The 15,212-nt window shown below is 36.6% G+C and overlaps 1 protein-coding gene across 4 annotated transcripts in view; it reads right to left on the reverse strand.

Annotated features, from left to right (window-relative positions):
* The window catches only part of CCDC88A (coiled-coil domain containing 88A), a 132,146-nt gene that overhangs the window by 33,983 nt on the left and 82,951 nt on the right, over window positions 1-15,212 (reverse strand). For 2 of the 4 annotated variants that reach the window (XM_025353657.1, XM_025353655.1), the window contains exons 15-18: window positions 13,772-14,842; window positions 11,849-11,976; window positions 7,553-7,691; window positions 1,182-1,346 (exon numbers count right to left, since the gene is read on the reverse strand). In XM_025353657.1, coding sequence (XP_025209442.1) covers window positions 1,182-1,346; window positions 7,553-7,691; window positions 11,849-11,976; window positions 13,772-14,842 — 1,503 coding nt within the window. Of the gene's footprint in view, window positions 1-1,181; window positions 1,347-7,552; window positions 7,695-11,848; window positions 11,977-13,771; window positions 14,843-15,212 lie in introns of all 4 variants that reach the window. The other 2 variants (XM_025353656.1, XM_025353654.1) reach the window with 1 other exon arrangement.

The following is a 15,212-nucleotide window of genomic DNA, read 5'->3' on the forward strand; positions in this document are numbered from 1 at the left end:
AGATCAAGACCATCCTGGCTAACACAGTGAAACCCTATCTCTACTAAAAATACAAAAATTAGCCGGGCGGGCGTGGTGGCGGGCTGAGGCAGGAGAATGGCGTGAACCCGGGAGGCGGAGCTGGCAGTGAGCCGAGATCACGCCACTGCACTCTAGCCTGGGCAACAAAGTGAGACTCCATCTCAAAAACAAAACAAAACAAAACAAAACAAAAAACCTAACTGTAGAGAAATGTGAGATTTATTTAAGTAAATTATGGTAACATTCACACTATGGAATAATAGGTAGTCATTAAACAAAATGAAATACACATACATCTGCTAAAATTGAGAGATCTCCAAGATAATATTAACAGAAAATGCAAATAGGAATTTTGTATAGCATGATCCCGCAGGTATAAATTTGTAAAAGAAATATACTTCTATATAAAGATAAATGACAAAATAATTTTCTAGGAAGATAAACTGTTCATAGTGATTCTTTTTGAATGAGAAAGCAGAAATCAATGGTGTGGGGATTATTTTTTGGTTTTATTGCTTAGTTTTTAATTAAAGGTACTATTTTTGTGTTAAATTAAAAAAAACACCACCACAACTATTTTACTTGCTATTGTGTAAGTTCCTTAAGTTTATTCATCTTTTGAAGGGTAACTATTTGTTGTTCAGCTTGTTTGCTTGTTGTTAACTGTCAAGTATATATTGAACTAATTTAGCAAATATTTGTTAAGTGTCTACTACATACCAGGCACTATTCTAGATATTAAAGGCACGGTGGTAAAAAAAAAAAAAAAAGAAAGACAAATTACCTGCTTTCATAAATGAATATGAAATTTAATTTCACTGTGAAAAGTGCTATGAAAAAACTAAAGCAATGGAACAATAGTGAATAGTTTAAGTTGGGGATAACAACTTTACTGGGGGAAGGAGTCAGGGAAGACCTTCTGCAGGACATATGATACGGCACCCAAATGCTGAGGGAAGCCAGTCATATGTTCCAGGCAGGAGAAGCAAAAAGAAAGGCCCCTGAGGTACGAACAAATAGAAAAAGGACTATATGACCAGAATTTTCTTATTAAGTGCCATCAATTGTTTAAATATTAGACAATATATCTAAGATAAATTTCTCCAGTGATCCTCTATTTCTAAAAAAAATGATTCCTACTAAAATTAAAAAATACTTACATTTCTTTCTACTTCAATTAATCTGTCTTTAACTTTCAGAAGTTCTCTAGTTGTTTCTTGACTTTCTCGCTCCCATTTGTTGTCTTCACCAGATATTGGAGGAGAGCTCTGTACCATCCTTTCCTCATCTTGTCTCTGTTTGAGAGCTTCATAATTTTTTTTCACCTAAAATTTTATTTAAAATATTTTAATGGGGAGAAAAAAATCACCACAGTTACATTTCTCACAATTAATTTGACTCTGGGCTGATCTGGTAAATATGAGAGGCAATATACTTTTAAATGTGATGAATAACATGTATGATTTGTGCTTTTTAAAATGCAAATCGTTTCCTCCTAGAAATATAAAACGTACTCTGTTTATGTGCCAGAGTAATGTCAAATCCTATTGTTTGTCGTGCAAATGCCCCTGGATAAGAGTGGATATAGATATGTTGCTAATGACTAACAATTCTTTTTAGAGCTATCTGTAACCAATTTAGAAATTTCACAGAGATGTCTATGTAAAGCACAAAGATTTGACACTTTATTAATTTTAAGGACATATCGTATTCAGGATTTTTTAGTTTTGAGTTGGCTCTCTTAAAGTAGATTATAATCACACTAGAAAATCCTAGAGAAGATATATCCTTGGATTGCGAACAATCCAAGGATTGTTAACTCATCATACATGACCAACTTGCTCATCATATATGACCAAATTTGCCAGATTTAACTTAATAACTCTTTCTCTTCAACTCAAATTTACTATTATTATACTTATCTTGCATTATTAAACTATCTTGAAGCACTAGTTTATCCTAGGAGATTCTTATAATAAATTTCAAGTTAACCCCAACCTTTGCATTAAGGCAAGGATAGAAATGTTTTATAGTTCAACATCTAATGCACAACTTAAGAAAGCCTACAACTCAACAATTAATAATGCTACTGCTGAGTTAGAAAATAATGAGGTGAGACTAAAAAGATGCCAAGATAGAATGTAATGTCAAGTTTCGCAAGTCATCTAATGGGTACCCTATGATCCTAGTTTCCGGGTTTTGTTTGTTTTGTTTTTACTTTTAACACCCTAATAACAATAGATAAGTGGCATCATTTCCAGTCTCTATTTTACATGAATTTCCCACAAGGTCTTTGTTCTAGGCTTAGAAAGGCTATAAACATATGCAGTTATTAAGAAGGGGAGCTGAGAATAAAACTCAAGTCCTCTCATTTTATATTATTTTTTTGAGACATAGTCTCACTTTGTCACCCAGGCTGGAGTGCAGTGGTGCGATCTTGGCACTCTGCAACCTCCACCACCCAGGTTCAAACCATTCTCTTGCCTCAGTCTCCCGAGTAGCTGGGATTACAGGCGTGTGCCACCATGCCTGGCTAAGTTTTGTATTTTTAGCAGAGACGAGATTTCACCATGTTGCCCAGGCTGGTCTCGAACTCCTGACCTCAAGCGATCCACCCACCCTGGCCTCCCAAAGTGCTGGGATTACAGGCGTGAGCCACAGCACCCGGCCGAAGGCTTCTCAGTTTAAAGCCATTGTTCTTTCAAGTAAGTATTAAAAATGATTATATATCATTAATCAAAATCTTTATATTCAGAGAGGAAATGAATACAGAGTCTAGATAAAAATAAATCACTGTAACAAAGTAATTTAGAGCTAATTAAAATATTGTGAATTATGTTATGAATTCAAATTTAAAATTTTCAACAGTTCCCAAAGATAATGTAATCTTTAAAAATAGAGTTATAATTTGCATGAAGTTGCTAATGTACAGATTTTAAGTGTAATTCGGTAATTTTGAGAATGGCAAACACCTATATAACCCATATATCAACATGACAGAACACTTCCATTACTCTATGCACCAGGCAACCACTGTTTTCATTTCTTTCATAAAAGTTCTGCTTATACTAAAATTTCACACAAATACAATCAGTGTATATAATCTGTGTGTGTGTGTGTGTGTGTGTGTGTGTGTGTTTCTGAGTATATTTCTAAGCTTTATCCATGTGTTGAGTACATCAGTAATTTTTTTCTTTTGGTCATTATATCCAGTTTTTTGATTATGATGAAGCTGCTAAAAAAATTCATTTATCTATGTTTTCATTTTCCTTGAGTAAAGACAAGTAGCATTATCACCTTCTTTTTCTTTTCTTTTTCTTTCTTTTTTGAGATAGTCTCACACTGTTGCCCAGGCTGGAATGCAATGGTGCAATTTTGGCTCACTGCAACCTCCACCTCCTGGGTTCAAGTGATTCTCGTGGCTCAGCCTCCTGAGTAGCTGGGACTACAGGAGTGCACCACCACGCCCAGCTAATTTTTGTATTTTTAGTAGAGACAGTGTTTCGCCATGTTGGCCAGGCTCGTCTTGAACTCCTGGCCTCAAGTGATCCGCCTGCCTCAGCCTCCCAAAGTGCTGGGATTACAGGCATGAGCTACCATGCTGGGCCATGGGCTAGGACTTTTTGAGATACTGCCATACTGCCTGCTACATTAGTTATAACATCTTATATTTGCATCAGTATGCATGACAGTTCCAGTTGCTCCCAATTTTCACTAATATTTGATCAATATTTCCATATACATTTTAGAATCATCTTGCAAATCTGCCTGTTGGGATTTTAATTGGGATTATGTTGAATCAAGAGATCAATATGGGGAATCTGCCATTTTAACAATATTGAGTCTTCTAATTCCTGAACATGGTTCTTATTTCCATTTACTGAGGTATTCCTTTGGTGTTTCTAGTAGAGTTCTTGCACACATTTCCTTAAATTCATCCATAAGTATTTCATAGTATTATAAATGGTGTTTTTTTATATTTCATTTTCCAATCTTTCATTGCTAATATAGAGAAATAAAATAGACTTTTATATATTGACTTTTATCCTGTGACATTGATTAGTTCACCTTAGCTGTAGACATTTTTCTGTAAATTCCTCAGGGTTTTCTGTAAATATAGTCATGTCACACATGTGAAGAAAGACATTTTTACTTCTTCCTTTCAAATCTGTATGCCTTTCATTTCTTCTTATCTTAGTATACTGGTTAGGATCATCGGTACAGCATTTAATAGTAACAGTGAGAGCAAAATCTTTGTATTCTTCCTGATCAAAAGGGGAAAGTGATTAGTCTATAGGCTGTTTATAGAAGCCCTTTATCTGGTAGATGAAGTTTTTTCTACTTATTCTCCAATTATTGAGAGATGAGTATTAAACTCTCTAACTGTAATTGTAGATTTGTCTTTCTCCATGTAGTTCTACAGATATTTGCTTCATCTATTTTGCAGCTCTGTTACTAGGTGTACCTCTGTTATTAGATGCATAAACATTTAACCTTGTTATCTTTGTGCTGGAATGACCCCTTTGTAATTATGTAATGAACTACTCAGCTCTGGTGCTATTTATTGCACTAAAATTTACTTTGCCTAGCATTAATATAGCCAATCTAGCAATTATTTGATTAGTGCTAGAATGATATATCGTTTTCCATCAAGATTTCTGATAGGTAGCATATAGATGGGTCTTGCCTTTTTGTCTAATTTATTAATCTCTGCTTTTTAACTGGGGTGTTTAGACTTTTTATATCTAATATAGTTATTGCCATACTTTAGTTTAAAGCTGCCATCCTACTATTTGTTTTCTATTTGTCCAATCTGTACTTTGTTCTCTGTTTCTTCTTTCTTTTTGCCTTTTGGATTTTTTTAACAGACAGGATCTCCCCTATGTTGCCCAGGCTGGTCTCAAACCCCTGCGCTCAAGCGATCTTGCTGACCTCAGCCTTCCAAAGTGCTGGGATTACAGGAATGAGCCTCTGTGCCTAACCTGGATTTATTTTTTATGAGTCCATTTTATCTCCCTTTTTTGGTCATATTACCTATATCTCTTTGTCATACGAATTTAGTGGTTACTTTAACCCTTATACTATTCGTATTTAACTTTCACAGTCTATCTTAAAGAGAATACTTCCTGGCCGGGCGCGGTGGCTCAAGCCTGTAATCCCAGCACTTTGGGAGGCCGAGACGGGTGGATCACAAGATCAGGAGATCGAGACCATCCTGGCTAACACGGTGAAACCCCGTCTCTACTAAGAAATACAAAAAACTAGCCGGGCGAGGTGGCGGGCGCCTGTAGTCCCAGCTACTCAGGAGGCTGAGGCCGGAGAATGGCGTGAACCCGGGAGGTGGAGCTTGCAGTGAGCTGAGATCCGGCCACTGCACTCTAGCCTGGGCTACAGAGCCAGACTCCGTCTCAAAAAAAAACTAAAAAAAAAAAAGAGAATACTTCTTCACATATAGTATTAAAAGTTTGTAACAATATAAATTCAGTTGAATACACAGCAAGAAGCTAGTCCGTAACAGTTATGTCTAAAAAGCTGAAAGTGAAAGTCAGCGATGGCTTTTCAGACCAGGTCTTACTCTGTCACCTAGACTGGAGTGCAGTGGCACGATCTCGGCTCACCGCAACCTCTGCCACCTGGGTTCAAGTGATTCTCCTGCCTCAGCCTCCTGGGTAGCTAGCTGGGATTACAGATGCCCACCACCACGCCTGTCTAATTTTTGCATTTTTAGTGGAGACAGGGTTTCACCATGTTGGCAAGGCTGGTCCTGAACTCCCAACCTAAAATGATCTGCCTGCCTTGGCCTCCCAAAGTGCTGGGATTACAGGCATGCCACTGCACCCGGCCCAGTGATGGCATTTTTAATATCTACTTGAAACACACGTACACAACTCATACCCAAACCCACTAATTTTCTGGTTGAGTAGCTTCATGAAGTTGATTTTATTTGCAACTGAGTGATACAGCTAATGGGGTAAAAAAATTCAGGACAAAAAGCAGGTTAATGTGTTGTGTGTGTGTGTGCGCTTTTTTTTTTTTTTTTTTAAATAATCCCTTTGGTTAACTAGACACAGTTCTAAAACTTATTCTCTGGCTCTGAGAATGTCTGGATGAAAAATAAGTAAAACTTATTCTGTAACAATGTATGTTCCATGGCAATGTCTGTGACAAATAGCAGCAATGGTGTCAGCAAATAGTGAAAAAAAATTGGAACATTCTATGTTACTAGATAATATTGCTTATTGAAAAAAATGACTAGGAGAAGTTCAAAGACCAATAGGCAGCCCTCTCTCTGAACTTCTCTGAGTACAGCACCTCCTATAATTGGCATGTGCACTGTGGGGATCTTAAATCTATACCTTTGGAGTTGCTGCAAGAGGTAATCACTACTATGAGCATGAGGATTCAAAGCCAGGAAAGCTCCTGCACACACCCAACGTGAATCTTATCTTATACGTAAACCATCTGGTGGAAAGATTATTCTCAGACAACTTCGTGAAGAGGATGGACTGACACGGCCCTGCTGTCTATTTGTATTTCTTATAGTGTTCTGAGTAGAATGATTCTAAATGTAGCCTATAGTAATCTTGTCAGTCTAAGTATTCAGTTAACCTTGAGACCACTCCTGGGGCACTGCAGAGATAATAAAAGGGTGAATAAACCAGAACATGACTCTACCAATCTACCATCTACCAACCCTGTGGAATGGGAAAGTCCCTTATATTTTGATTTGCTTCCTTAGAGAAAATAAACAGTTACCTCTGCCTTGCTTGCTTACTTCACTGAATACTTCCAAATATCAAAAGAAAACAGATCTAGAAAAGACCTCAAATTTATGAGATCAGGTGCTGTCATATTTTGCTTAGCAGAATTTTCCCTGGATCCTCAATAGGAAAGAGTGACAGAGTAAAATGTCAATATCACAATGAGAGCTTTTCCCAATAATATAAGCCTGCCTCTTCCTCATTCCACCCACACACTTCTGATATATCCCTAACAGCATGCAGGATATCACACACATGAAATAGCACTGAATAAGCTATACCATATTCATATGACAGAGATCTGTTTAAGAATATTCTCAAGTGGCCGGGCGCAGTGGCTCACGCCTGTGATCCCAGCACTTTGGGAGGCCGAGGTGGGCGGATCACAAGGTCAGGAGATCGAGACCATCCTGGCTAACACGGTGAAACCCCATCTCTACTAAAAATACAAAAAATTAGCCGGGCGTGGTGGCATGCGCCTGTAGTCCCAGCTACTCAAGAGGCTGAGGCAGGAAAATGGCGTGAACCCGGGAGGCGGAGCTTGCAGTGAGCCGACATCACACCACTGCACTCCAGTCTGGGCGACAGAGCGAGACTCCGTCTCAAAAAAAAAAAAAAAAAAAAAAAAAGAAAACTCTCAAGTTTATGAAAAAGGAATAGACTAAATATCAATAAAATGTTTTATATTTTTATTTTCTACTTTATATTTTTCTGTCCAAATATTTATATAATAAATGATCCTTAAAATTCTTTCCAAGAAAATCACTTACTGTTTTAAGTTCTTGGCGCAATTGCTGGTTATAATTCGTGGATTCTTCTAATCGAGCTTCTAAAGCAGCAATTTTTTCTTCTTTTATTTCAAGAGACTTCTTAAGAGTGGATTCTAATTTTGATTCCAAAAGTTTATACCTACTATCCAAGTACAAAGTAATATAGTTCATTATTGGAGGTCAGAAAATTATTTTTAAAGATAATTTATGACCACAAATATTCATGCCATAAATGGGTCTTATAAAAACCTTGTTGTTAAAGAGGCAAAAGAACTCATCCTCTTCTTACTGCCCCATTCTCCCTTTAAAACTAATCCTGGTAATGAAGCAACAAAATCATTGAGTGAATAAGCTCCAGATTATGGCTTAGATTATCAAAAGCAATAATTAATTCTCAAGGAATCTGGAAGATCAAAGTCCCAAAATAGCCCCTTTTAGTAATTAAGACTCTTATTTTTTTTTTTTTGAGATGGAGTTTAGCTCTTGTATCCCAGGCTGGAGTGCAATGACATGATCTGGGCTTACTGCAACCTCTGCCTGCTGGGTTCAAGCGATTCTCCTGCCTCTGTCTCCCTAATAGCTGGGATTATAGGCATGTGCCACCACGCCCAGCTAATTTTGTATTTTTAGTAGAGACAGGGTTTCACCATGTTAATCAGGCTGGTCTTGAACTCCTGACCTCAGGTGATCCGCCTGCCTCGGCCTCCCAAAGTGCTGGGATTACAGGCATGAGCCACCACACCCGGCAATGAAGACTCTTTATCTCAGGGTACAGAGTAGTTACAGTTAAAAAATGATGTATTTGTGGCACAGGATACTGGTGACAGAGTGGCAAGAGGGAGATGGATGTGACTTAGTGTTGCAATTATCTTTCTGAATGGCAGATAAATGAGTAATTATTAATAAATACTTTTTTTTTCACAAAAAGGATGGTATATGAACACAATTCAGAGTGTATCATAAACCAGTATTTATGATCCATTTCTTAAACCCAAAGACCCTGAAGACAAAACCAAATAAAAACCTAAAGTGTATATATGAGAGTTTCACCACATTCTTTTACTGGAATTAATTTTTATGTAAATATTTTCTTCTCAATCAGACTTTAATTTCATTGAATACAGAGAACAAATCTCATTCATTTTGGTATTGGCTCAAGTCAACAAACATTTAAAAATCATTTACTGAGTCCGATTTTGGGTATGCCGAATTGGTGACGTCTGAGTTGCTTCTGGTCTATCCTGGTAGAAACATACAGTAAACAGAGAAAAAAAAAAAAAGGATCTCAGGTGAGATGATGTATGGGAAGGCTCAGCATACAGAATGAATGGATAAGAGGCCTGAAAACATATGAAAACATAATCCTGTGAGCAACCAGATTTAAAGAGAAGACAGAAGACAAAGAGGTATTAAAGGAGAAAAGACAAGAGTGATCACCTCTGTTTACAACTCTATCACTTTATTTATTTAGAAACAGAGTCTCACTCTGTTGCCCAGGCTGGAGTGCAGTGGCACGATCTCAGCTCACTGCAACCTCTGCCTCTCAGGCTCAAGTGATTCTTGTTCCTTGGCCTCCTGAGTAGCTGGGATTACAGGCGTGCACCACGACGCCTGGCTAATTTTTCGTATTTGTAGTAGAGGCAGGGTTTCACCACGATGGCCAGGCTGGTCTTGAACTCCTGACCTCAAGTGATCCGTCCCCCTCGGCCTCCCAAAGTGCTGGGATTACAGGCATGAGCCATCGTGCCCGGCCTACTAAATTTATTTTGTTGCATTTAAATTTATCTACTTACACATTCAATTCAAAAACTAAACTATATATTCCTTGATGGCAAGAATAAGTATCGTAATAATAACTGTACTGTCAAAAAAATTCAGAAAGAATAACATGAATTAGAAAGATGGGAAAGTTAGGCCGGGCGCGGTGGCTCATGCCTATAATCCCAGCACTTTGGGAGGCCAAGGTGGGTGGATCCTGGGGTCAGGAGTTCAAGACCAGCCTGGCCAGTAAAAATACAAAATTAGCCAGGCGTGGTGGTGCATGCCTGTAATCCCAGCTACTTGGGAAGCTGAGGCAGGAGAATCATTTGAACCTGGGAGGTGGAGGTTGCAGTGAGCCGAGATTGTGCCACCGCACTCCAACCTGGGTGACAAGAGCAAAACTCTGGCTCAAAAAAAGAAAGATGAGAAAGTTAGACTAATAAAGGAATTAGGGACATCATTTGAGACTGATATACCTAAATCCCAAGGTGGAGGGAATGGCACATTAAAGGAATATATGTCTGTGAGCTTCTGGGGTTTTTTTGGTGACATAAAGACTAACTCCCTGGCTGAGAAAGAAGCTGGTTTAGTAGTTCAAGCCACTTTCTATTTCCAAAAAGCTTTAGTTCAACATATACCCCTACCTCCATGCCTAATATGTAAATAAATATGTGGAAATAATGAATGCCATCACATGTTGCCTAGACTATTATAATCACTTCCTAGCCTGTCTCTGTGCTTCCAAATTCCTTTTTGTAATCCATCTTTTATATACTCTAAAAATTGCTCAGCACATTTTTGTGCTTTTATACAAATGCTTTTGTCTACATGGAATGCCCTTCCCCACTGTTCCCACCTTGTAAACCTCTGTCATTTTTTAAGATTCAGTTGAAACATTATCACTACTTTGATGCTAGATGATCAGCAGATAAGAAGAGCTCAATTAACATTGGCTAACTGTATGAATTAAGGTTTGGGACAAGGAGCCAAACTGTATAAAGGGTCCACCCAGAGCTGGGTTCATAAATTTATATGAACCTAGGGTCAATTAGCACTATAGGGTGTACTCTACTTTTTCTTTTGCAAAGAACATGCAGTACAGTATCTTACATATAGTAGATAATAAATCTGTTTGAATAAAGAGGGGATGCATATTCAGTATCTATATTAAAAGACAGTCAATGAAATCTGCACTTAAAACTATCTGATTAATTCAAATAAAAATATTTCCTCATGAAATATCTGTATAATTAATTCAATAATCATTGCTTGACTTGAACTGATTGCTAGAATATATGCCTCAAATTATATCTGTTATTACACAACTAACTTTTTAAGTATCAATCTATCCTATTTACTTTGAACATCCTCAAAACTACATGAACAAATCACCATTAATTTTTCCAATATACATTTAATATAGAATATAAATACTGGAACAGTAATAATGAGTAGATAAAATATAAGTTATATAATTACAGAAATGGAATGAAAATCTAGTCTACATAAAATAATGTTCTTAACAATACACAACCTCTATTCCAGCTGGATTCATGGAGCTGACTGGATGCTAAACAATAGACTACTTGAAAATCAGATTAACTCTGTTTGATTGACTGTAATTACCATGAGAGAATATATATTTTCTTTAAACCTATACTGATCATTTTTAAAATTAAAAGGCATATGAGTTAATTTTTTAACTCATATCCAGCTTTTAAGGCTTTAGTTTTCCACATTATTTTTATACCTCAGTTGCTTTTCTTTTCCTTTGTTTCATACTTTTCCTCCATTTATCTTTAAGTCAACATTGTGGCAAATAAATGAAAGAACAGAGGTATTTAAGCACATGAGTCAGATAAAAAATAACTTGCTTAATTGACTGTGTTTGATGAGCCGGAGGTTGGTTTGTTGTTAATGTCTTATTGTTTTCACAGTCAATTATAGCCTCTGATCTTCTGCTACCTGGGTAGCATCCTGTTTTCCTATTTTATAACTGTATTTATATAGTAACAGTTTAGGTTTTTATTTTCTTATATCTATATTAGATTGTCTATGATTCCTCTTTTCTCCTTAAGAACTTTTTTTTTTTTTTTTTTTGAGATGGCGTTTCACTCCTGTTGCCCAGGCTGGAGTGCAATGGCACGATCTCAGCTCACCGCAACCTCTGCCTCCCAAGTTCAAGCGATTCTCCTGCCTCAGCCTCCCGAGTAGCTAGAATTACAGGCATGCACCACCATGCCCGGCTAATTTTTTTGTATTTTTAGTAGAGATGGGGTTTCTCCATGTTGGTCAGACTGATCTCGAACTCCCGACCTCAGGTGATCTGCCCGCCTGAGCCTCCCAAAGTGCTGGGATTACAGGCGTGAGCCACCGCACCCGGCCACACAACTTTCTTTAAGGGAAGAAAGGAACCAGAAATAGGGTGAAATATATAAATGTTTTCTATAGCTAATACAGAAAAGAATTAATGTATGAGCAAAAAAAAAAAAAAAAAAAAATTTCAACTGTTTGCCAAGTAGACTTAGTACTTACCTGTCATCAGTACTTTGCTCATCATGTAAGAGTCTCTCCTTATTTAACCCTATCTTCTCAAGCTCATGAGTTAATTTTTCAAGATCATTGTTCATCTGTTGGGTCTTCAATTTTTCACTCACCAAATCCTTATTTTAAAAGAAATGCAAAACTCACGTGTCAAGGGCATAAACATCTAAGAAAGTCAGCTAAGATTCTAATTACCACCATCTAGGAATACATGTAATTTGAACCAGGAAATGTCGTTAAACCATTCCTTCATTATTAAAATGTAGCTGAAGTTATAACCTAGTTGAAATAACTTTTTTCCTTTTTTTTTATGCTAATGCGTTAAACAAAACCTTAAAAGGGAGTAGTAACTCTTTACTTGTGAATATGCATTTAGGTTTGAAAACTGTGGGGGGGGCCGGGCGCGGTGGCTCAAGCCTGTAATCCCAGCACTTTGGGAGGCCGAGGCGGGTGGATCACGAGGTCAGGAGATCGAGACCATCCTGGCTAACATGGTGAAACCCCGTCTCTACTAAAAATACAAAAAACTAGCCGGGCGTGGTGGCGGGCGCCTGTAGTCCCAGCTACTCGGAGGCTGAGGCGGGAGAATGGCGTGAACCCGGGAGGCGGAGCTTGCAGTGAGCCGAGATCGCGCCACTGCACTCCAGCCCGGGCGACACAGCGAGACTCCGTCTCAAAAAAAAAAAAAAAAAAAAAAAAAAAAAAGAAAACTGTGGGGGGAAAACATATCCATTTACTTTTTAATAACGAGCCTGAACTTTAGTGCACCTTTCTTCTTATAAATATATGTTGACTATAACACTTCTCTCCCACAAGATCCCTTCTCCCAGTGAAAGAGGTCTTATGATACTGATCTGAAGAACTAGAGGATGTTCTTAGAAGTTTAGGCACAAGGAACCTGTTGTTCATGTGTATAAGTCTACAGAAGAGAAAAATAAAAGGTCCCTCTCAATGCCTCTTTAGCAGAAATGCAGACTGCCCAATGTGACCTTCTGCCAGAATGCTAATATACTTTTAAATTGAACTTAAATGGTTATCACATATTATAATGCTTAGAGATGGGGAAAAAGAGCCAAACACACACCTTCTGACTTGCACCAACCATGTTTCACAGAACATACTGCCAATTTACTCCTGGAAGTTTCAGAATTCTTCTTGATACATAGATTCAAGCAAATACTAGTTGCTCAGTGTTGAACAGTTGAACCTGATTTGCATTCTCTGGCTTTGAGGTCAAAATTCATGGGGCTTTGGAGTCTGAAAAATCTGGATTTGAATCCAGTAATCCAACTCTGCTATTTATTAGCCGTGTGATCCTGAGTAAATTATTTAATGTTTCTGAACCTGTTTTCTCATCTAAAAAATGGATATAATACTTATAAAGGATTAGTTGTAAAGATTATGTGCATGTATATATATGTATATATATTTGTGTGTGTGTATATATATTATTTATATATATACAACTTACATGAAGATTTTAGCCCAGTACTTGGCACATAGCCCTCAATAAAAAGTAGCTATCATGCTTATTATACTTAGAATTCAGTAAGAGTTTTGATCAAGCATTTTATCATTATATTGAAATAAAGGTTTAAAATTATAATGTAATAAGTCAGATACCACTAGGAAACTTTATTACTACAAATTCTTTTAAAAATACAATTTATAGGTATTTCTTAGTTTAACAAAAGTAGGAAACTTGGAAGGTATTTCTAGTTCTAATTCCAAAATTCTACTGAACCATAAAATAGATGATGCAAATTACTGATAGATTCCAATAAAACTTAAAGAAACCTTGAGTTAAAAATATTAAAAATGATGCAAATTAATGATAGGTTCCAATAAAACTTAAAGAAACCTTGAGTTAAAAATATAAAAAATATTTGCCTTAATTTAGGTAAACATATTTACCTCACGTAGTGTAACCAACGTTTTTATATCAATAGTTGCTCTTTTCACAAGCTCCTTATTTTCTTTTTCTAGTTCTTTTAGACGGATACAAGATTCTTTATATACACCAATTTCTTTGGATAGAGTTTTGTTTTCTTTTTCCAAATTTCCAATCTTCACATTATTTTCTTCTAATGTGGTATCTTTAATTTCTGCTTGCTGTCGGAGTCTCTTATTTTCCTTCTCCAATTGTTTCTTATCCTTTTCCAGTTGAGAAGTCTCTTGCTCTAATGATTTATTTTCTTTTTCCAGTTGTTCTAGTCTTTTGCTAGATATTTTTAGTTCTTCTAGGTTTTTTTGCAATGTTTGATTTTCCATCTCTAAGTCTTGTAGTTCACTCTCTAATTGCTGGATTTTTTTATTGCTGTTCTCTAAAGCTTTTTGCAGTCTTTGATTTTCTATATCTAAACCCTGGTAGCTAACTTCCAAGCGTTCTGTTTTCTTGAAAGATGCTTTCAGGAGCTCCAGACCTTTTTTAAGTTGCTCTTTTTCACTTTCCAGTTCTTTGTTTTCTAGCTGTAGCTGAGCCATTTTCATGCTTGCACACTTCAAAGATTCTACATTCCTTCGCAGCTCTAAGTTTTCCTCATCAAGTTGGGAATTCTCTTTCTCTAGGGATTCTAACTGAAAGGTCAGATTTTTAAAGCTATCCAATGTTTTTTTTAATTTTCTATTTTCTCTTTCTAGCTCTGAATTTTCTTGTTCTAACGCCTCAATTTTTTCACAAGTAATTTTTAAATTAGTTATTTTTTTCTGTAACAATTCATTTTCTTTTTCAAGATGATGCAATTCATTTTCAAGTTCTTCTGCTCGTTCTCCTTTTTCTTTATAATGTTCCAATTCTTTTTTAATTTGTCTTTTTTCAAATTCAATCTTGCTTAGCTTGCTACTTGTTTCTTTGATAGATTCATGGAGAATTTTGTTTTCTTTTTCAATGTCTTTCACTCTTGCTTCTGCACTTATCTGGGACCGCTGCCTTAAAGAAGACACTGTTTGATTCAGATGTTCATTTTCCTGTTCCAATATCTTAATCTAATTTGAAAAAGAAAATAATCAAAAGCTGTAATCGAGGAAAAACTATGGTTTATCTCTTCCAAAAACTACCAAGAAAAGGGGAACAAAAAAAAAAGGGTACCAGAATGCCTGTCTTACTTTTAATTCTGACAAGTATTTACTGAAGACCACTGTGTACACATGCTGTCAGGTCATTAAAGTTCATGTCTTTAGGAAGTTCACAGTTTAAAGGAACGATTGAGAAATGTATTTTCTATTAATCATAATGGTCTTCAGATTATTTATAGTTACATGCTTCAAATACAAATAGGAATACCGGTGTCACACACACACATACCTCCTTGAGAACATAAGGTTTTACTTTTACTGAGTAACTTTTGCAATGCCT

The sequence above is a fragment of the Theropithecus gelada genome, chromosome 13 (genome assembly GCF_003255815.1).
Source record: "Theropithecus gelada isolate Dixy chromosome 13, Tgel_1.0, whole genome shotgun sequence".
NCBI classification, from domain to species: domain Eukaryota; kingdom Metazoa; phylum Chordata; class Mammalia; order Primates; family Cercopithecidae; genus Theropithecus; species Theropithecus gelada.